General features: G+C 37.6%; 1 protein-coding gene across 5 annotated transcripts in view; it reads left to right on the top strand.

The window, feature by feature from the left end:
* LOC139708454 (band 7 protein AGAP004871-like) overlaps positions 1-22,436 on the top strand; it is a 168,427-nt gene that overhangs the window by 137,725 nt on the left and 8,266 nt on the right. For all 5 annotated transcript variants that reach the window (XR_011709356.1, XM_071620406.1, XM_071620408.1 and 2 more), the window contains exons 5-8: positions 6,675-6,878; positions 10,220-10,275; positions 20,996-21,074; positions 21,419-21,588. Coding sequence is in view for 4 of the 5 variants with exons in the window: in XM_071620406.1 (XP_071476507.1) it covers positions 6,675-6,878; positions 10,220-10,275; positions 20,996-21,074; positions 21,419-21,588 (509 nt within the window). In the remaining variant the exon portion in view is untranslated. The remainder of the gene's footprint in view (positions 1-6,674; positions 6,879-10,219; positions 10,276-20,995; positions 21,075-21,418; positions 21,589-22,436) is intronic.

The raw sequence follows: 22,436 nt of genomic DNA on the forward strand, positions 1-22,436 counted from the left end.
TTGTCCACAAAACTGTCTGAAGACTGATTTTACAACCTCCTGGCTTTGAAGCACTAAGTTGTCTTTCATTATCCAACTGTAGAAGTATGATTTTGAAGAGGAAGAGTGCATTAGTGCACATCAGGCTATACCAAAACAAAGAGACTCTGCTTGCAATAGGTACCATAATCTATTCTTGTCATGTTGTATTGTTTGTGCTTAAATTTCCCTTTTAGTGTATATTCCCGCTTCCTAATAATCCCCTCTCTCCCCACATCAATGCAGTCCATGTCATCATGCAAGGGCTGAAAGCTGCCGAGGTCTTGTTATTCTCTTCAAAGGTGGCGGGTTGGGGGGGGGGGGGGGAGGGTTGTCACAGTGTGCGAGCAGGGTGCATGCAGCATGCAGCCAGGCTCATTATTAGCATAATGAATCCTGTTCGGTTTTTCAAAGTCCGGCTATAGCCAGCCGGCTGCTACCAACCGCTGGGTTGACAACGTATGTGCGTGTGTTTGTGTGTGAGGGTGTGTGCGTGTGTGTGTGTGGGTGGGTGGGTGTGAGAGAGTGTGTGTATAACAGTTCATGTTTACAATGCTGTGCAGATGTGTGACTCTTATGAAAAGTTCGGATCTGTGTAGCTACGTGCAGGGACAAGCATAGTATTAGGGATCAGATGGGCATGATAAGGAATAGCAGAATTAGATGGTGACATTTAGAGCAAATTTGGGACTCCTAAATACGGGCATGGATCAGATGGCATCAATTGAGATTACATCAGAACAGACTGGTCAGCGGACAGACCATATTTCTGCAGCTCAGTGAGTGACAAAACCGAATCACTGTGCCTGGGAGAAGTAGATTCTGTGTCCCCAAATTTGACGCATGTAAATCCTTGGATTGAACTTTGATATCATCACAATTCCAGTGTGTCTTTATAAACTCTTCTCATTTATGTCCATCATGTGGCAAGATTCATAGAGATGCCAACATTCAAATTTATTTTGACAAACTATGCATTTCACTTTCTTTTGTAACACAGAATGATGTCATCAAGACAGTGTGAAATGAACAGCGTTTAGAACAACAGTGAAACCTTTTAGTGATGATACATTGTAATGCATATAGTCAAATCAATTACCAAAAGGGAGATATCTCGACTTGCTTCGTGGCCAAGTGGCCAATTAATGCTAAGACATGGAAGTACATTTTTAACCAGTGCACTGAGTAAAATACAACTAAATAATTGACAGAACTCTACCTAGATCCTGTCTCACCCTTTACTAGCATTATCATATAGATATTGATGAATGATATACTACATGGCCCCAACACAAACATATGTGTAATGCATACTGCATGCGTCCAGGCCTGCCGTTAAGCTTCTCCCACTGCATGGTGATACTATTGCCAAAATCTGCCTTTTGTGAGAGGCTAACCTGAGCTAACTAACTTACCCCTGAGGCCAGTAGCCCAGTTAAGCCATATGCTGATGGTATCCAGCTTCCCTGTTGAATCATATGTACTACCTTTTATAAATGATATTACAACCATAGATGTTTTATAATGACTATGCTGTAGTATTCCATGAGATGGTACTTTTGTTTTGGTCCTTTGTAATATTATTTTTTTATTCAATTTCTTACAACAATGCAATTCTATTTTGTTTTGGCCTGAGAAGCAGAATGGATGTAAACAAACAAATATATATTTATAACAAATTATGTTGTTCCTGAAGTCCCTTTTGTATCACCATTGCATTCATGAATGATTTTAATATTGTTTGACCTGATTGCATTGTTTAAATTTTAATGACAGTCACATTAAGAGTGATGAAACAAATGCTAATGAAATAAATTGGCGAGTTATATCAAACTGTTGCATGTACATGGTGCCTTAAAAAAATCTGAAAGATAATTTGCCTGGTGGTATTCCAGTACACATGGTATCATAATGCAAAACATCACAAGGAGGGATTTTATTTTTTTTATTTTTTTTTGAAGGGGGGGGGGAGGGGGGGCTAAAAAAACCCAGACACATACATAAGAATGTATCAAATGATCACTGAAAACTACTCAAGGCAAACTTATACGAACTGGTCATCTACCTAAGATGTGAACCTACAATGTGAATTTACATGCATTCAGAGCATGTAATACACATCAGTGAGTACATTATATCATAGGAATTACCCACACAGGGTGCCTTTGGTGCAATCTATCATGCCCCGGGCAATAGCCGAGGGCATTTGGACTGCTTTGAAAGTACTGAGTGTGGGTAATCATACTAATCCAAAACAAAATGTTGTGTATTATTTTCTATATGAAATGATGAAGTATATCCTTGTCATTCTAGTTCAAAATGTAGGCATTTAAAATTCTGCAGCAGCTATATTTGCAATTAAAAAAAAAATATGATGAAATCTTGGCTAGTGTCCATCACAACATTCAAGTGATTATGACTAGTCATGAACAAAATTATGCATTAGAATAAAATGCATGCATGGTCACATGTACACCTCCAACCAATTATTCAGTAAGGATTGGCTTCATCATCAATGTTAACTTGTGATACTCTGATGGTAGCTTAGATGCATATGCCTTCCTTCTGCCTGTCTTTTAGTAAACTAACCATACATTTACAAAAATCATCATTTCCAGGGATTTTATTTTATATCACATGTTTCAAATACTACACCATATTATTATTTTGACTTTTGTATTCCAGTAATGTAGATTGGAGTAGTTCATTACTTGCAAAGAACTTCAAAGGACAGAGAATACCTCACACGAAGATATTGCAGAGAAACTCCACCATACCTTCGTATTGACACTGATATGTAAACTGAAGCAAACACATTCATGAAAAATTCAACATGTTCAAAGATAATCAAACCCAGGGAATGTGAAGTTCTTTATATTTTCATTAATCAGTTAAAAATGTAATCATAATCAGTTGAACAGTGGCAGAAACTTAGAATTTACTCGCAAATCCAGCTGGGAGCAACACTTGATAATCAATCACCACATAAAATACAAGCTACGTGTGGCAGGACCAGAATCACAAGAAACACTTTCATTGTACAGTAGCATTTGGCGATTTATCAGTTGGTTTGTGCGAGTTTGTGCATTCGAGCAGAATATATGCAAACTTGGCACACCGTCAACCAAGTCGGGCATGCGAACATGGCACATAAAGAGTTAAAGGTCCTGTTTACCTTTAGGAACAGTGATTAAAAAAAAAAAATTCAAGCTATGGCATTTAATGCATATATGTGTAGGTCTGTTGAACCACAAAACATCCTATCATATAAAATTTTCACAATAAAGCCTAAAATATAAGGAGATATAGGTTGTATCTGTATTTTTCTCACTAAACCATAACTAGACAGTTTAGTCTGGAAACATTTAACATACATATGTATACATATGTAACAATTGTTCACATTTTGTATATTTAACATCGATTTTTCCAATTCAAATTTTTACAGTGGTTGTTTCTATCCCTTTGTCACATTTTAGAACTATTTTAAAGCACTAATGCTGGATTTTTGTTTCATCTACAAATGGTAAATCATGCCTTTAATCGAATGTTCATATTGCAAAATTATTGGAATCAGAGTAACATTTTCATGCACAGGATACAATTTCTATATTTGATACAGAAACAATATCCTAAGAGACAAGATATGAAGTATCATAAAGTAAAATGAAGGAAAAAAACTTCACTACATTGGATATCCTAATATCTTGTCAGTAGTTTGCTGCAACATAATCAAAATAGACTTATGAGTCTTAAGACAGTGATTATGCATTCTCAAAGTGCTGAAAGTTAAAACAATTGTACATTCTCCAGTGTGTTGTTAGCATGAGTGTTCTTGAAACAAAGTACATGGGATGGCAGTGCACTTCTGATAATTACACGCGTGACCTTTTCTTGTTCGGTTGAAATGTTAGTGTAAATGCATCTATGGGACATGTTCACAAGAGCTTGGAATCAATAATGATCTTAATGTTGGAATCCATAATGATCTTAAAGGTACTGTTCAACAGTGTTTTCAGTTTGAAAATCTGAATTTACCTGGCTCAACATGCTACTATATTGTCTCTAATATGGAGTATCTATGACACTGCATTTGTATCAAAAAGAGTAAGGTTGAAAATTAATGCTGTGAGCGAGTGCATTCACCACACTCTATATTTTCCACAGACTGTATTGATAGAATGAACCATCTACCAAAGAGTTTATAAGCATGATTGTTTGTTCATATTTCCCTTGATAATGACAGCATAATGCTCAAAAGGTTTGTGTGCTGGATTGGTCTTTTTTGGTTCATTTGTAAAGTCAACATAATGTGAAATTCCTTGAGCCACCAAAATGTGAAACAGTGCCTTTAAGACATATATTTAGATTAATATGATTAGCCCATGAAATATATCACTGCTATAATCTAGTTCAATAATATCACTTATGACTGTTAGGGTTTTTTGACATGCCTAGTTGGAATGAAGGGAATTTTTCTTCATCGCTCAAGATGAAATAATCATTAATCCTGTTTGTCACTTCTATATGCTTAGTGACTGAAAAAACATGAGCTCAAATTTTACTAGATTTCAAATTGAGATTCTGCTTTCAGAATCCCGCGCAATCCCCTGGAAAGCTTTTCTCAGAAGGGAATTCGCTTCATGACTTGAAATTCTGCCTCTCTTTCTGACTTTACCGGTTATGAGGGGCAGGCTTTTTTTCGCCGAATCCTAATTGCAGTCGAGACATTCTGGCGAGTTGTCAGAGCAAACACCTCAGCGGTGGGTCTCATGTAATATGCATGGACAGGCATGGCTGACATGACAGGCGAGCTCGGGAGCAGACGATCACAATGAGAAATGCAATAGTGGTAGTAGTGATGATGATGGTGCTGGTGGTGATGGTGGGGATGGGTTGATGGGGAGCATGGTAGCACATAAAGAAGAAAATGAATATAAATGAAAGACAGCATACAGAAAAAAGAAAGACAATAGAGGACATGCAAGGAGAATATCAGTACAATATACCACATCACAAGGTTAGAATTTTCAATGCAGAAGAACATTGATACACGTATGCAGCTTATACCATTAGATTGATTGATGTTATTTGAGAGACACACCCTGAACCCCCACCCCCCCCCCCCCCCTGTTGAATATTTACATACCAAGATATATGTTTTTTGTGTAGCCGACATTATCAAAGCTATATCACCTAGTAGAATTATGACATACTTAAAACATTCAAGACGGTTTGATTTTGCTACAACACATATTTCCAGTAGACACTTGCCCAAATATATTCGGAACTCGTCCTCAATGGGTTAATTAAGACAAACATCATAAATGTACTTACCTTACAAAGAGATGACTTTTGAATATTTCACATGCATTATTATTCTAACATTCTCAGTTTCTTTAAAAATAAAATACAGTTTATCTCATCATAATGTGCAATCAGTGAAAATAACTTAGTTTATCAATTTAAATCTAGTTCTATACGTGCATGTGCTTGTATCTTTCATTCCGAGGACAAGTAAAAGTATAAAAACTGAACGGCAGCTGTAAAGTTGCATAATGGTCTGTCTTATGATTATATGTATATATGTGTGTGTGTTTGTGTGTGTGTGTGTGTATGTGTATATGTATACCCGTATATATATATATATATGTATATATATATGAATATTGGTTCTCTGACAGAGCTGCTGTGTCCCTTTGTATATCTAAGTCCTTTCAGAAAATGTGTCTGCCAAATACCTTTGTATTATATACATGGCCAATTTCAGTTCTGTTCTGTGTTGTTCACTCCTATCATAGTCATGCAATATGAACTCAAGATCAGAGTTTTGTGCTTATGTCTGTATGGCCCTCATTTCTGTCAGGAGCAATTTCTGACACACGTGATGGAAAACTGCTGTGTGTTTTTCACTCCAGGATGCAAAATTGAAATTACCATGACGTTTCAGGAGGTCAATGGCTGCTGGTTGCACTTTTTTGGGAGGGTGGCGCTTGTCATGTGGGCCATCTGCTTCCATAATTAGGCTCCTGTATGTACATGACATCATGCCAATTATGAATATTTGGGGGGGGGGGGGGTGGCGGAAGGGTGGGGTCTATTCTCACATTCTCTGCCATGGTCCTACTCCATAGCGCACTTGTGTGTAGTAATATACTTTAAAACCGAAAGTGTTGGTGCACATGAAACCTTTTGTGAATTTTGCACGGAGGGAGCTAAAACTTTGCGAAAGTAAAATGCAAGCATGTGAAAGTTTCTGTCTAGACAAGAGATTGAATGCCATTGGCAATTATCTTCCTGTCCATCCATCTATCTTGTTACAGCACTTTGATATCTACTTCTGTAGTATTTATCTTTGAAGGTGGTTTATAGGCCTACATATTTCAACTTTGTATTGCCATCAAAACTTTTCCATTTCTAAAAGTTATTTCTTTTGTTTGTGTTAACATTTCTTTGTTTCCTTTCATCAAAATGATTTTTCGTTAAGGTTTCTCAGATGGCACGAAATTACTGAAAAAAAATTGATTTATGATTGTCTTTTTTGGGTATTGTACCAAAATGCATAATATCACAATGTTAATTAATGTTAACTGATAAGTACGGTAGGCCCCTTCAAATTTTGTGTTCACATCAACTTTGTTTGATTCCTGCGACAGATTTTGACCAAAGACAGTGTGACAGTCTCAGTGGATGCTGTAGTCTACTACCGCGTCCAGAACGCCACCATCAGCATCGCCAATGTCGAGGACGCCAACGCCTCCACCCGACTTCTCGCCCAGACCACCCTGCGCAATGTGCTCGGAACCAAGAACCTTTCTGAGATCCTGTCAGATCGTGAGGGCATCAGTCACTTTATGCAGGTAGGGGAGAAGACAACATTATATAGATGATGACTGGCGGGGGAGGGAACATACCAAAATGTTCCACCCGAAGGGTTTGAAATACTATTGAGGGAGGTTATAAGTCCCGAGACAAAGTCGAGGGACTTATAGCCTCTTGAAATAGCATTTCAAACCCTGAGGGTGGAACGTTTGGTACATATTCCCGACAACAAAAGTCATCATCTGTTACATTATATGGTTAGTAAAATACGTCAATGTCAACCACAAAGATCGTAGAGATTCAGTGTACGTAGCCTGACCAGACGCTGATAATACGCTGTGCGCTATACTTACAGCGACTAGGCTGTGTAATGTTACAGTGTGTGATCTTTGCAACCATGCATGCATGCAGCACAATGCACCCGATCGCTTGCTCGCACAGAGCCAAATTCACTGTGCGCGTGCGGTCCTAGGCTTTCTGTCAATTGCTACGTGACAATGTTTTCCCATGGGAGAACATTACCAAGAATGTTCGCCCATATATGGGGGAACATAATGAATGTACCTCCATCATGTGACTCTGTTTAGCCAATCACTAACCGGTATATGACTAACCCATTTAACATTAACCTGTTGAAGACTAGTTGTGAGCATAGTACTCAGGCAGGTGTCTGTGGGAAATATGTGTTATAGCAAAATCAGTTTGTCCTCAACGGATAAATGCAAGAAAGAGCAGCATAGTGACAATTTAATTTTTATCATTCCTACAATAAAATGGGTACCCTGACAGTATGTCACAGTCTACAAGCTCAGCTTTTTAGCATTCCTCCCCATTTCCAACATTTTCCTATACCTACAAGTTTTCTGTAAATTTATCCTTTACTTTGTATGATGAAATTTATGCACTGTATTCAATTTTTGTAATATATTTATATGTTTCTGTTGGAAATGAAAAATAAATGAATGAATGAATGAATGAATATATGGGGGAACATAATGAATGTACCTCCATCATGTGACTCTGTTTGGCCAATCACTAACCGGTATATGACTAACCCATTTAATATTAACCTGTTGAAGACTAGTCCTGAGTATAGTACTCAGGCAGGTGTCTGTGGGAAATATGTGTTATAGCAAAATCAGTTTGTCCTCAACGGATTAATGCAAGAAAGGGCAGCATAGTGACAATTTAATTTTTATCGTTCCTACAATAAAATGGGTACCCTGACAGTATGTCACAGAAATTGCAGCTAAGAGACTGCAAAGAAACTAATTTGGGACCTTGCTCTTTGTTCAGGAAGCCAACAGTTTTATGTGTTTACTATGTCCTGTTTGAATTTTGAAGTTCAAGAATACTTTCATAACAGAAACTCTCCAGTTTTTAATATGCAGAGATGATGTTGCAGGATTTTGATCTTTTGTGTCTGACAAAGTAAATTATAGAAAGTTGAGAGTGGCTGGCAAACTTTAGAGCAATACTAAAATCAGAAAATCAGTATGTGCAGATGCTTTCTAAAGATTTTGTGGTAATGTGTTATGTAGTGGTCCTTCTTTTCCAGAGTTATATGATTGGTTTATGCAGGTGTTTTTGCTGCAACCTCATCTCTTACAAGCTTGGCTTTCCCCAAATCTGTTCTGATGTGCTGTGTATGATTCTGAGATCATATTTATTGTGCTAATGTCACTGGCAGCTTGTCAATCAAAATCAGTCGAATGGTCCTATAATAACCACTTTTTATATTATCACTTTTTGTTTGTATGGACAGCTTCATGGTACGCATGTGTATGTATATTCTAGTATTATAGTGTTTACCATTACTTATTTTATCTGCTACAGTGTATTTCATGAAATCAGCCAGATTATAATCACTGACTTTATGAAACTATTTCATGATTGGATGATTAGTTTTATGATGAGTGTCCTGCAACTTATAAGTTATCAGGGTGATGATTGTGATAATGATAATTGTTCTATGCAGCACTTTCAGTTCTCTTTTTTGAATCATAAACATTCTGTTTTCCAATGTGTGTCTTCTATAACTCAAATGTTAGGTATCATTAATAGAAGTAGAATAAGTCTCTTTTTTTTTGCTGGAAGTGGTTCAGATTGCTTGGCCTATCATGTGGGAGAAACCTAAGGTGTGTGACAATTACATAACTGGTGTCAGTTGCTTCGACATAATTATATAGCAGAGAAAAATTTCATTGTACACACTATAAAAGGAGCTAACCACCAACACAACAGTGGAGATCGGTTTAAAATCTCTTCTGTGCTATTGTCCAGAATCTGCGGCTTCAGTTTTTCAAATTGTGTCAAAATTATGCATCATTCATGCTCCTGCAACAAGCATGAGTGATGATGAGTGGATCCCTGAATACATGGCTGCATTTATGCCCCCCCCCCCCTGCAAAGAATAATTTCCTCCATGCACATTTTTTTTTTTTTGACAGGCAGTCAGGAATATGAGAATCAAGGGAAATTGATGTGAATTGAATGAAAGTTAAATTATATTCTCCTGACCCTGAATCAATTTGTTCATTTGTCCGCCCTTTATTGTAGCCGAGACACCAGACAGATAAGCACAGGGCCATTGCAGCTAAGAGTGCATTTAACAGGATGTTTTCTAATGGCTGCTGTGTTTATGGAATGTGCTGATATAATCCAATCAAAAACCGACAAGAGAATATGTGAATTTTGTGAGGATCTGAAAGGGGCAGATTAATGTGATTATCTTCAGTGCAAGTCTGTATGGCAAGTTCACTTTCCCCGTAAAGACCTTGTTTTTTTATCATTTCAAAAGACAGGTAGTGCATATACTTTTCAAGGATTTGATTTCATTTCCATTTCTCTATCAAGACATTCATGGATGTGTGATTTAACCCGTTGAGGACGAGTCCAGAGTATACTCGGGCAGGGGTCTATGGGAAATGCGTGTTGCAGCAAAATCAGTCTGTCCTCAATGGGTTAATATGTTAACACCTGATGACTACTAACTGCATCATTTTTCCTGTGATGCATGCTATCAAATATCAGAAACTGTTTCAAATGCAACCACCAGCCTGAATGCCAGCTTCAGTATTAATATTATACATTTAGATCAACCCTGCAAAGAGTGTTTATAGCATCATTTTATGCACAATGTATGTTAAACAGGTGATTTGTTTTGTTTGTTTGTTTGGTTTGATTTGTTTATAGATGCATTCAATCAAATAGAAATTGAATACAAGTTTCAAAAGCACAAAAACAAAGAATAACAGTGTGGTGATGTAAAATGATAATATAACATTATTAAAACAGGTGATATTACCTGTAGAGACCATGATGTTTATTATTTATGTTGTTGTTTTTTCCCCTCTTTTCCATCTTATTTTACCTGTAGTCAAGTCTTGATGAGGCCACCGACCCATGGGGTATCAAAGTGGAACGTGTTGAGATGTAAGTAGCATTCACCAGAGATTTTAACATACAGCATCAAACTATGGAAAGTAGTCATCACTTCGCAGATATCTCACTTCAATGTCCTTTTATGTATATCATTATGCTTCTATAATATCACACATTCAAGATATACAGAGTTATAACTCTCAGTATACAATGTTACGTATGACTATTTATGGAATTCATTGCTGTGGAACAAGAGATTCAACAGATTGATATTACCTGAAGTCAGTAAAGGGAGAGGAGGAAAAGTGCTTTCATTTTCTGGAGCATTACCCACATATGCATACATTTCACCACGTGACACAGGTTTCTCTAGAGTTTACTTAAAACATGTTCTTGAATGATATTATTTGCACTTCATAAATTCTTGTTTTTGTATTTATATTTTATTTCTGTTCTCATGTGAACAAGTCCCACTGAGACATGCAAGAGTACTCACATCATTAAAGTGGCCCCCTGTATGAATAAGACCAAATAACGATGATAATAATAATGATAGTTCCCATAGGTTGTCCTTGCTTGATCATTGGCCCTAGCTAAGGCACTTTGTATGCAGATGGGTGAACCAGCCCTGTGTCATTCTGCCCCATCAGATGTGTGGTGTGGTGGGGAGATGTATTCTGGGCTTCTGCGGAATCATTCACTGCCAAGCTGAACCAAGTTGAGCTGTCTTAATTGGCAGGCCCCCCACCACCACCCCCACCTATCCCCCCCCCCCCCCCAACACACATACACACACAAAATATCTTGTCAGGATTAATGGAATAATGGAAATGCAATTTAGCTCACCCAAAGTGCTTTCTAGCTATCCAGGCATCAACTGTCAACAAAGACTTCCATTAGTGTATATGGCATCTCCACTAGATCGTGAGTCCCATAAATTAGAAGTGGTCATAATTTCTCTTGCCATTAGCTCAGTGATAGGACAACCTACTTGTCAGAGATATTTCAGCCATTGTATCACCAATATCAGAAGTTTAGGTATGAACAATTGGATTAAGTGAATTTGTGTGCAGCATTTGAGAATGCTAAAGGAGGCATTATAAACTTTTATGAATTTATCACAAGAGAAATACATCTTCTTCTCTTCCTGAGGTATACAAGGATATTTATGTTATGGTTTTGCTTTTGATACATCATTTTGGCTAAGGCAGGTAAAGCATCCTAAAATAACCTAAATAAAGGATTTGAAAGGAAAGACATTGTTGTCATGTGTTTGAACACACATGGTCATTAGCCCCTATAAAAGTTCCAGTATACCTAGTGACTAAGATGCTTGGTGATATAGATATCTGATGATAGAATGCACAAATTACTTGAGATTCACATGCAAATGGTAATGGGTTACAAATTTATGCTTCGAAAGAGAACACAACACAATTGCTATATAGGTATGTTGAAATATAAGGCTTGTCCAAAAGAGGGCTTGAGAATAGTCGTATGTTGTTGCATGATGTAAATCCACTTTTATAGAGTTGAATAGTTTGATTGCAAAAGGAGCCAACTCCATTCTTGTTAATTTGAGATATTTGTGATTAAACCTGCTACAAAAAAAAAATGAGGAGATGCAAAATATGGAATATTTTTTATCATATCTCCCAGAATATTCCTTGATAAGAAATAAGTGATGTATATCACTGGAAAGGTTCTAATTTGCTCTATCTGATGATGGACATACTTTGAAATGTTTCAAAATGGCACCTAACCTACAGTGTATTTCGCATTCAGACTCTTTCATTGTAAGATACATCAGAAATTTTGACATGATGTCATGTGGTCTTTCACAGTTGCTATTTTGAGCAAACCTTTGCCGAAATGGAGGGATGCGGCACCAAGAAGCGGGAAGGCTGATAATTACAAATCCATTCCACATCAGCCTCTTTTTGGTGTGATGCTGTGTCAGTGGGTCAGTCGGTAGTAGAATGGGTAATACAGCCTTGCAACCAAACCACTCAAGCTCTGAAGAATGTGTCCCTAATTGTGATTTTACCAGACAGTGATGACATTGCATTTATTGAAAAGTATAGGAAAGCTTTACCGTAGCTACCCACTCTCAACGGGCTATTTAATGTCTGATGCTCAATCCTCTTTATGTATGTATCCATCATTGAATCCTGTCTACACTATGACATAGATTAGGCATACATGTATTATACTGCCTAAGAGTGAAATTTTTGTCTTTGCTGAGGAGCTATGGTGATACTACCAGTCCAGAGAAGCTTTATGTGCTAATACAGGGTGTTTACGCATGTAACATCCAAGCACATTAGGGAAATACTTGTAAACAAAATTGATTTCTGTTTTCTCAAAATGCACAACAAGAATAAAAGAATACAAAATTTCCCTCCTTGGGGAGGGAGACTACCTCCTTAACCCTCCCTCTGCTCAGTGTCAACACTTTTTTGCTTGCATGTTCCCCCTCTCCAAGGTTGAACATATTCTTGCGTACCCCCCCCCCCCCACACACGCACACACACACACACACACACACACACACACACACACACATTTTCCTGTTTCTGACTATAATGTTCCTCCCAGATCCTAACTCCACTCGGTTGCTTCATTCCCTTATAAAGGTTCATTATGAAATTTCCCATTTTGAAATCCTTGTTACAGCCTGATGACGAATCATTTCACTTGGTTCCTGCCCTTTTGTTAATTTGTATCCCCAATTTCTCTTTATCCGTGTAGCATGCATTTTTTTTCTGATCACTTTTCTTTCCTGTCCCACTTTACAGTAAGTTCTCTTTCACACAGATATACATGTCCACTAAAAGTCCATCTTCAGACAAATAAGGACTGCCACATCGAAAATACTTCTGGTACTGGCCTGTATGTCTAGCCGTAGTGGTCACCTCTGGTATTTAATTCTCCGCTTTCAGGAATGGGATGTGTCATGTTTCAAGTCTCCAAGGAATAACTTTATCTAGGAAACGATGGGTTACTTTAGGAAGCCGTGGTAGACGGGTTTACCTGTACTTTCTGTTCGCACTGTGCTGGGCAAGAAACATGGAAACTGTAATAAACAGCAAGCCTGGAAATACCTCAAAGTCATCAGCATGGTAGGCCTATGGTTCATTCGATAAAGATGGTACTATTTGAATAGGAAGAAGGAACTTGCAGAAAAGAATTACACAGTTAAATCAATACCTGCAGGATTCGCAATGGCCTGGAAAAGGGGGAAAATAAATATGCGGAAATTGCAACAGACAAAATGGGGTCTGGCAGAAATGAGCATGCGCGGGATATGCGTACACAGCGCAAGAAATAGAGCAAGTGATGTGGAGAAATTGGGCCTCGGTAACCTGCACAATTTATTGCATGAACAATGTTCTCTCAGGTACAATCCTCCTGTACTCGGTGCTACTCTGGATGTTGCCATCATCCGTAGATTCTCACAGACAAAATACTGGCAACCTATACTGCCCCCAAACTGAATATTCTAGGGCACACTCATTAATTGTAACAAAATCCTCACCACTGGCAGTTTTCTTCATTACATTGAAATATGTCATTATAGCCAAATGGTAAAGTGTATGAATTTAGATAATATATAGATAATGATAGTGGGATCTGAAGTTTTACCTTCTTGTTGTATCGATAATTCCCTTATGCTTGTGGTTATTATCACATTAGTGCACAGTAATGAAGTATAGCTAGCAGCTTCATTGTACACGTTGGGATGATATAAAAAAATCTACAATGTAGCAAGTAAAGAAGCAAACAGTAACAATACTTTTTGTTCTCCCATCAATTGAGAAAAGTCATCTTTTACAGAGCATAAGAGAGGGGATGTTGGTGTTGGGGTCAGGTTTTGTTGGTTGGTTGCTCGTTTGTCTTTTCTCCGTTTTGTTGTTGTTGTTGTTGTTGTTGTTGTTGTTGCACCATTGCACTTGAACTACTTGAAACTATATCATAACCTAGTCTTCTGAGAAATATTACTTGCAAAATCTCTTTTCGACAAGAAGGCAACTGTTTCTACTTAGAGCTAAAATTCAAAATGGCAGCGAGGATATGGAGCTTGGGTTTTCTATTAATACTCATTGTTCTTGGGAGTAAGTAATTATTTACCCAGTCCTATAGTCAAGGCAAAATATCTCGTATGTTATACTCAAGAATCAAAGAATTAAACAAAACCAGCATGAATGTAAAATGAAAATTACCAATGCTAAAACTCTGATTTGCAAAATAAGAATGAATAAACATAATCTAATCTGAATCATTATGGTTGATTTTTTAATGTCATTGTCACTCACTGTCTTAACAGGGCCAGCTCATGTTGAACTGTTAAACAAACCTAACACTGGTAGCTTACCAGAGTTGAAGAAAGTTTTCCTTTAGTTACAAGACATATGCAGGATGCAGTGCAATATTCAAAATTAGACAGTTGGCCTACTGCATGCCCTGGCACTGATCCGTGCAAAGTAAAATCCCCCTATGCCACCAGTGCGAACCATCAAAGTAATTTGTCTGCTGGTTCTAATAATCCCCCACAGCTGCCGACTAGATTCTATTGTGCCATGTAGATTGCAGTGCATGTCTGCTTCCTATCCATGGCTTGCTGTAAATTCAAAGCCTGCATGCACTGTGGGTTGAACAATTTGACCATCAAAATTGAGTGGAATGCAGGGTCCATTGCTTTTCAATTGTAGCTGTGCCTTTTTTGTCTTTGTTTGTGCATTAATAATGTTCTAAAGAAAAATCTATTACTTGGACATTGCAGACATGAATCACAGTTCTTCATATACGTGTATCTTAGCAATGAAAAGAGATAAATACCTAGAAATTTCTGCATTGGTTCCCATGGAAACTAATCTGAAAAATTGGGTAGAAATTTTAGGAAAACTTACAATTAAATATGAAAAATATTACAATCTGCAATATTTTGGGGGAATTTATGATATTTTTCAAAACTAGATTTTCCATTTGGCATAAAGTGTGGACATAATATTTGAAATCTATGAAAATGGAAATTTGTTGGTGAAAATGTAAATTTGTCCTCTTTTAAATGGTGTTGATATGACAAACACTAGAAATATCATATTACTTGATAATTTTCCAAAAGAAGAAGTGAGTTGCCCCAAAACTAGAATGCTAAAAATACCGTCAGCAGTACCTGGGTGAATCTGATACACACATTGACTTTCACTAAATGACAGTTAGGTAAAGTTCAAACCTGTTTTTTGTACACTCTCTAAAGTCTTGCCAACAAACGTGTTCCGTATGTATGCTAGATTTATTGTGTTATTTACTGTAAAACATGATACATTCACGGCATGAAGTTTTCACGAATTGGAGCTGGCGGCCTTTTTTACGGCATGAAACTTTCGCGAATTGCTACAGGCATTCAATGCATATAGTGTAGACGAGAACTTTCGCATGCAGTTTAATTTCACGAATCTTGGCGCTCGTGAAATTCACAAAATTAAAATGCACGCGATCATTCCTCGTTTTACAGTATCGCAGTGACTTACGTAGGTTTTAGTCCATCAAGTGTGAAGAAGGTTGCACAATCTTTTGTAGTAGATGCATGGATAATCCTAAATGGTAAATCAGTAAATGCTAATGCCCAGCCATTAGGCCTCAGGCACAATACGTGTAACTTGTGAGCTGAAAAAAGCAATAAAACTCACTGGTCATGTGTTTACTATCTGTAAACTCTTCATAAAAGCTTCAACACACCAGCTGGAGGTACTTTTATTAGTGTCTAATAAATCATTCTGACCATATTTTTTTAGAAAGTGTAAAATCTTCAGTATTGTAATATGCCCCATCATAATTCTACTGCACACCTCAATTCTCATGGTTGCGCTTTCAGTGTTACTGCTACATGTATGGCTGGAGTGAAAACAAACTACTCGCTTGTGCAGGTCATGTGCAGAGCTGGAATGTGAAGCGGTGTGATGCACTACATGCATGCAAGCATGCAGTGTACAAATCTGCATGGTGAATACAGACGATATGGCATCGGCGTTCAAAATCCTTGTTCTACCAATCGTTCCTTTAATTTATCAATAACATTTCTTGTTTCTCATCTAACAGTTTCATGGAATTTTAAAGCCAATTATGAAAAAAAGTAGATAATTTTGTCAAAGAAATATGCCGATCATGGGCATGTTTTCATTCAAGCCAGCTGCTAAATACCTACATGTCCGACGATGAATATACCAGAAACACTTTGGGGACAGCTTGCTATGGTATCATCATTGATCATTTAGTGATGATAACACAGGAGATGTGGATTCACAATGACAAGAAAATTCTAGCTGCAGATCATTTTCTTGGTTGACTGATGATCATGGTTCGCGTGGTTTGATAATCATGACTATGCATCAGAGGAAATGTCAGCGAATGGCATTCTTTTCTCCTATGGCCATATCTTTCAATAGGGTCCTATATCATGCTATCATGACATAATGATAATGATGATGATAATGATAATAATATGTAATAATAGTAATAATAATTATAATAATAATAATAATAATAATAATAGATAGTAATAATAATAATAATAATAATAATAATAATAATAATAATAATAATAATAATAATAATAATTCACATTTATAAAGCACATAATAATTAACAAAATTCTCTATGTGCTTGACATAACATAATATTATACAGTCATCAGTACTTGAACAGATAAGTTTTCAGTGTCTTCTTGAAAGAATCAAAAGACATAATTATTCTCGACTGACAGAAAGCTGTGTCTAGTTTTTAGGTTAACATGTATATGACTTCATGTGTGTTCTCCTTGTTGGAAGCACTGTCTGAATGAGTGCCAGAGGGTATGGGGTGGATTGTTAAATGGATTTTCATTTTAGTGTATGAAGAGCAAAACACTACCCTTTGAATGTATTAGAAATTGATCATACATGAGAATGTGCACAGGGTTCCTTACTCTTTATGTGCCATGCAGTGTAAACCTCCTATGTGCCACATTTATTCTGATACATCAATGCATGCATGTTTTGGGGAAACATTCTGTTTTTCAAACTCATGTTACATTTTATAGATTATTGTTATGCTGGACATGGAATTATCAAAGTTGTAAATAAAATTCCAAGCTTTGCTATGATGTAAATTTCATGACAGATTTATGATTGTTTTTCTGTTAAATGACCAGTAGCTACTTTTTTGTTCAGGCGTGACTTTTGCCCACAAAGCAATCATAGAGACTTAAAATTTACTCAAAAATTTAAAAGGAAACATCGCTTAAAATTTGATCACCACACAGTGCAAGCTACATGTGAGAGAAATAAAATCGCAAATGAAGATTTCATTGTACTGTGGCATTTGGTGATTTATCGATTGGTTTGGGCGGGTCTGTGCATCTGAGCAAAATATACGAACTTGGCACACCGTCGACTGTGTTGGGTGTGCCATCGTGGCACGTAAAGAGTTAAACCATTATTGACAGGGACCTGGGCTCCGTTTCATAAAAGATGTTAGGATAGCCAATCTTGCTAGAAGATCAACTTTCAGTACAGCAGCAACAGTCAATCAGGAAGCTGGTGGATTCTTGTCATTACCATGACATTTGCCATTCCATTTGAGCAAGAGATGCTGTCATAGCAACTTTTCGTGAAGTGAGGCCTAGGTGTTTCATGTACTGATGACCCTATAGAGAATGGAAACATCTTGACAACAAAAGGGTTAATTTCAAGGGTCAGTCCTATCATGTACCTGTCTGATGCTGATCAAAGTCTTTGGGGGTGCTGAGGCATAATGGATGAGACTCTTGACTCCCAATCGGAGGACCCGAGTTTGATTCCCGCCCAGTGCTGATGTCCTTGGACAAGATGTTTCTATCCACTACACTGTCTGTCTCCCTCAACCCAGTTATATAAATGAGTATCTGGCAACGCTGGGGTAGTAATAATGGCAGGGCCCTCTGGTAAAGCAATGGTCAACATTGAAGAGGCTACCCTGGATAACTACATTGTAAGCCATTATGATGATGATGATGATGATGATGATGATGATGATGATTATTATTATTACTATTATTTTCATTATCATTAATATTATTATCATCATCATTATTATCATTATATCTGACCTTTGGCCATTACCCAGGTACTCAAGATTCTGGCAGTGTTCTTTTCTAGGTGCACTGTGACTGCACACTGTGTCTGTCATCAGTCACAATGATAATTCCATATCTAACTTAGATAACACTGTGATGAGCCATTTTCATGTTCTCCTCCAAGTCTTTATGCTGTCCATTTTAAATTCTTAGAGATTTGTGCATTTGATGTGAGCAAAGCAAAGCATACACATGAACCAAAGAACATCAGTCCTTCTTGTGTCCGAGAATTAGCCCTTACCATGCTGTCTTCACCAACTGCTACATGTTGTAGATGTCTTGACCTGATTGTCAGTTAGCCAGCCTGCTGAAAAGTAGCAATGCATGCCAGTCCAATAGGAGGCCATGGTGACGCTATAAGGATAAAGGGAATTGTTAGTAGGCAATTATCTTTCTTGACATCTGTGAAAATTGGTAAACAAATTGCAGTTTTGGTGAGAAAACTTTTGAGACAGAATACTGCAGCATGTAGACAGTGAATAAGACAACGAGTAACTGTGCACATAATATATTGTGTGATGGACAAATTAGTAGTTTGCAGGATTGTGAATTTTTGCCCAAAAAAAAGAGAGAAAAAACAACACTTTGTTCACATGTGTATGTGCATAAGCATGTCTTGAATGACAATTTGAATGCTAGTAAAACTCACTGGTGTGTATGAATTTATTTCCCTACATGATTAGTTTACATCCTTTATAATTGAGGGTATGAGGTTAAGATTGTGTTTTAGGCCTTGCCCAGATGGTAAATGGTATAATAGAGCACGCAGAAGTGAACTACTACATTGAAAAAAAAAAAGGGGGATCACGCTCTCAGTATGTCTAGTAGAAGAACTGATGCAGAAAGACGTAGATGTAAAGTGATGCTATCTGGTGTAGTCATAGCATAATACCCTGAATTTACCAACAGAAACTGAACTGTGTATACTTGACATTTTCACATGAGCTATTTCCAGGGGGCTGGGGCTCAAATTCCAAGGTGGGCTGCATGTTGCTAATCATGGTTGCCCATGATACCTCCTGCATAACTTCTCTTCACACAACAGAAGTGAACTTGGCCATACAGGTGTTATTCCCATACTGGCGGTTTCTGTGGGCGCGGGGGCGAGTCAAAATATCAGAGGGCATTGGAAAGGGTGCCATTTTGTAAACATGTGTGCCATCTTTTGAAGACAAACAGCAACCCTGATTTTCCCTCTTTCCTATTCTTCTCCGTCATTTGGAGCTGAGCTGAGGATAACATTTGAGGATTGGTGGTTATAGGGTATGAAATGAGGATACAGTTTGAATGTTCTTGTTATGAGCATGAACTTTGGATTGTGTGTGTGAGAATTCTATAGTCTTGGTATGAACTGAGGGCAAAAAGTCAGCTTTCTTGGCGAGAGAATTAGCTGAATGTTGAGTGTGAGTGAATGTGGTGTGAGTGTGGGTGAACCTTGTGTAAGTATGAGCTAAGGGCAAAGTATGAGCTTTTTTGGCTGGGAATATATATTTTAAGCACTTTTGGCAGGAATATAAGATAGAGATTAAGTGAAAAGCTTGAATGAAAATAAACTTTTTTTTCAGACTTTGTGACAGGAATTTGAGCAGAGGAGTAAATTTGAGCATTCCTGTTATAAGTGAGAGCTGAGTGAACATTCATGACTAGTGTGAACATTTATAGTGTGAGTAATATGAAGCTGGGGATATAAATGTGAGGGTTTTTTTTTGTTGTTGCTGAGAATAAAGAATAAGTTCTTGAGAAGAACATAAGCTTGAGATTAATGTGAGCATTCCTGGTACAAGATATGGGGCAATGGTACAAGATAAAGATTAACTTCAAGCTGTCGTGGTTAAAGTATTAGCTGATAATAAGGTCCAGTATTGTTGATAGGAGTACTGTATACGCCAAATATTTCGGGAGTCTAAATTTTCGCGAATCGAGACTTCCCAACGATTTTGCGAGTGGTTAAATTCGCGATCGTAGAGTCCTGTACTGAACGGAGAAATGTGTACGCGTACGTCACATTCATATCAGGATCAGAGTTAATATATTCGCATGTTTTTAATTTCGCGAAAATAAAAACCTCGCGAAATATTCAGTGTATACAGTATGAGCCTATGTGTATAATAAACACGATGTATAAACATCCCTGTTTTAAGCTACAACATTGCATTTCTCTTATTTTGCCACTTTTCCAGAACACAGAGTTTCACCATTCTTCCCTTCAATACACTTTGTTGAAGTACATAGACAAGTTTACATTATATCACCTTCTTTATTAACCTGTTTGATTTGATTTTTGATTTGATCTGATTTATTGTTTATGCATTATCATTGTACATGCACATACACATACATGTATACATTGTTGGTGCCACACGAGCTGATTTTGCTGTAACAAGGGTTTCCCATAGACACTTGCGGAAGTACTCTCTGAATAGGACTAGTCTTCAACAGATTAACCCGTCGAGGATGAGTCCTGAGTATACTAGGGCAAGTGTCTATGGGAAATGCGTGTTGTAATAGCAAAATGAGCCCGTCCTTAAAGGGTTAAGTTAGGGACCAGTCTTTAATGGGTCAAGTTACTGGTCCTGATGGATTAATGTGTGATGTTCTATCATATTCTGCCTGCAGTAAGGATGTGCGTCTGCCAGTCCAACTCCAGAGGGCGATGGCCGCTGAGGCAGAAGCTGCGAGGGAGGCAAGGGCAAAGGTGAGACAACTTCTGCCAAGGTTGTGTAGTCTGTCAATTCAGACCCAACTTCTGTTCGAGGTGGCATACATATTTGCCATTTTCATCTTGTGATGTAACCTTTGACACTGTTCCCTTTCATTTGTAAATTTTCCTGTATTTATTGATATTCAATATCTCTGTTGTTTCCCTGTGTATCTTGAATTTTCGTCTCTCATATACCACCTTCATTTTTATCATTGCTCTGCACATGTATATGTTCAAATCTCTCTGTGGTCTCAGTTCTGTAATTGCATCTTTCAAATTGTTCTCCATCCCAATGGTATATACTTGATTCTCTTCTTCTTCTTCCGTTAACCCAACAGGTTATTGCAGCGGAGGGAGAGCAAAATGCATCCAGGGCCCTGAAGGAGGCAGCAGACACCATCTCAGAGTCGCCCACAGCCCTCCAGCTGCGCTACCTCCAGACCCTCAACACCATCTCGGCCGAGAAGAACTCCACCATCATCTTCCCCCTCCCCATTGACCTCCTCAAGTAAGTCGACGGTCATACGCCCTCTCTTGGCAAAGGCGTGGCACGTCACCACTCATTTGCAATTCAAAATTCAGCGTAAAAGTTGCTTTCCAAATATGATGCACATACACTTAGTCTTTTATCTCTTCACAAAATTCTTTAAATGTTGCATGAGTCGGTTTCCAGTAACACCTCAAAATATTGACTCTGATCAACTGAGAGGATTCATGGTTTCTTGGCATTTTCTAAAGAAGCAGTTCTTCTATCTTAATCTAAAGCGTAGAAACAGAATTGAAGGAAAATACAAACTTTCTTCTTTTTTTTTTTGCTTACCCTTGCTTTTCCAATCTTATGTCGTTTAGTTCACTGTTTCATTTTTGAGGAAAATGATATTGCACATTAGGACCCTACTTTTCAAAACTGGCAGAAATAGCATTGGTGCTGTGGAATATTAGTGAATAGGATGTTTACCAGGAATATGGCATATTTCAGAGTTATTTGATAATCTCTTTTTTATTTATGATATAGTGCTTATTGTGTTTGGACTGTAGAACAGCTAGTGAACTTCAAAGTTTTTTTTTGCTCAAAATTAGCAGTTCAGAACTTCTCAATTTTTCTACCACAAAAAAGTTATACACCTTGCCAAAGCTAAGGATATATATATATATATATTCATAAAATCTGGCCCCAACCACAAGGTTTGCATGTAGTGATCAATATTGGATGCATTGAAAAGGGGGGGGGGGGATGGTTCCCTGGCCTTTAGGCACTATCATGACAAGCAAACATAGTCTAAAACATTAAAAAAAACATATTTCTGAAATTTATATATCATTATGTATGTTAATTTTCCAGCCATGGGATAGCTG

Source organism: Diadema antillarum, unplaced genomic scaffold (assembly GCF_040938485.1).
Source record: "Diadema antillarum isolate AM-2024a unplaced genomic scaffold, OU_Dant_1.0 seq00001337_RagTag, whole genome shotgun sequence".
Lineage (NCBI taxonomy): Eukaryota > Metazoa > Echinodermata > Echinoidea > Diadematoida > Diadematidae > Diadema > Diadema antillarum.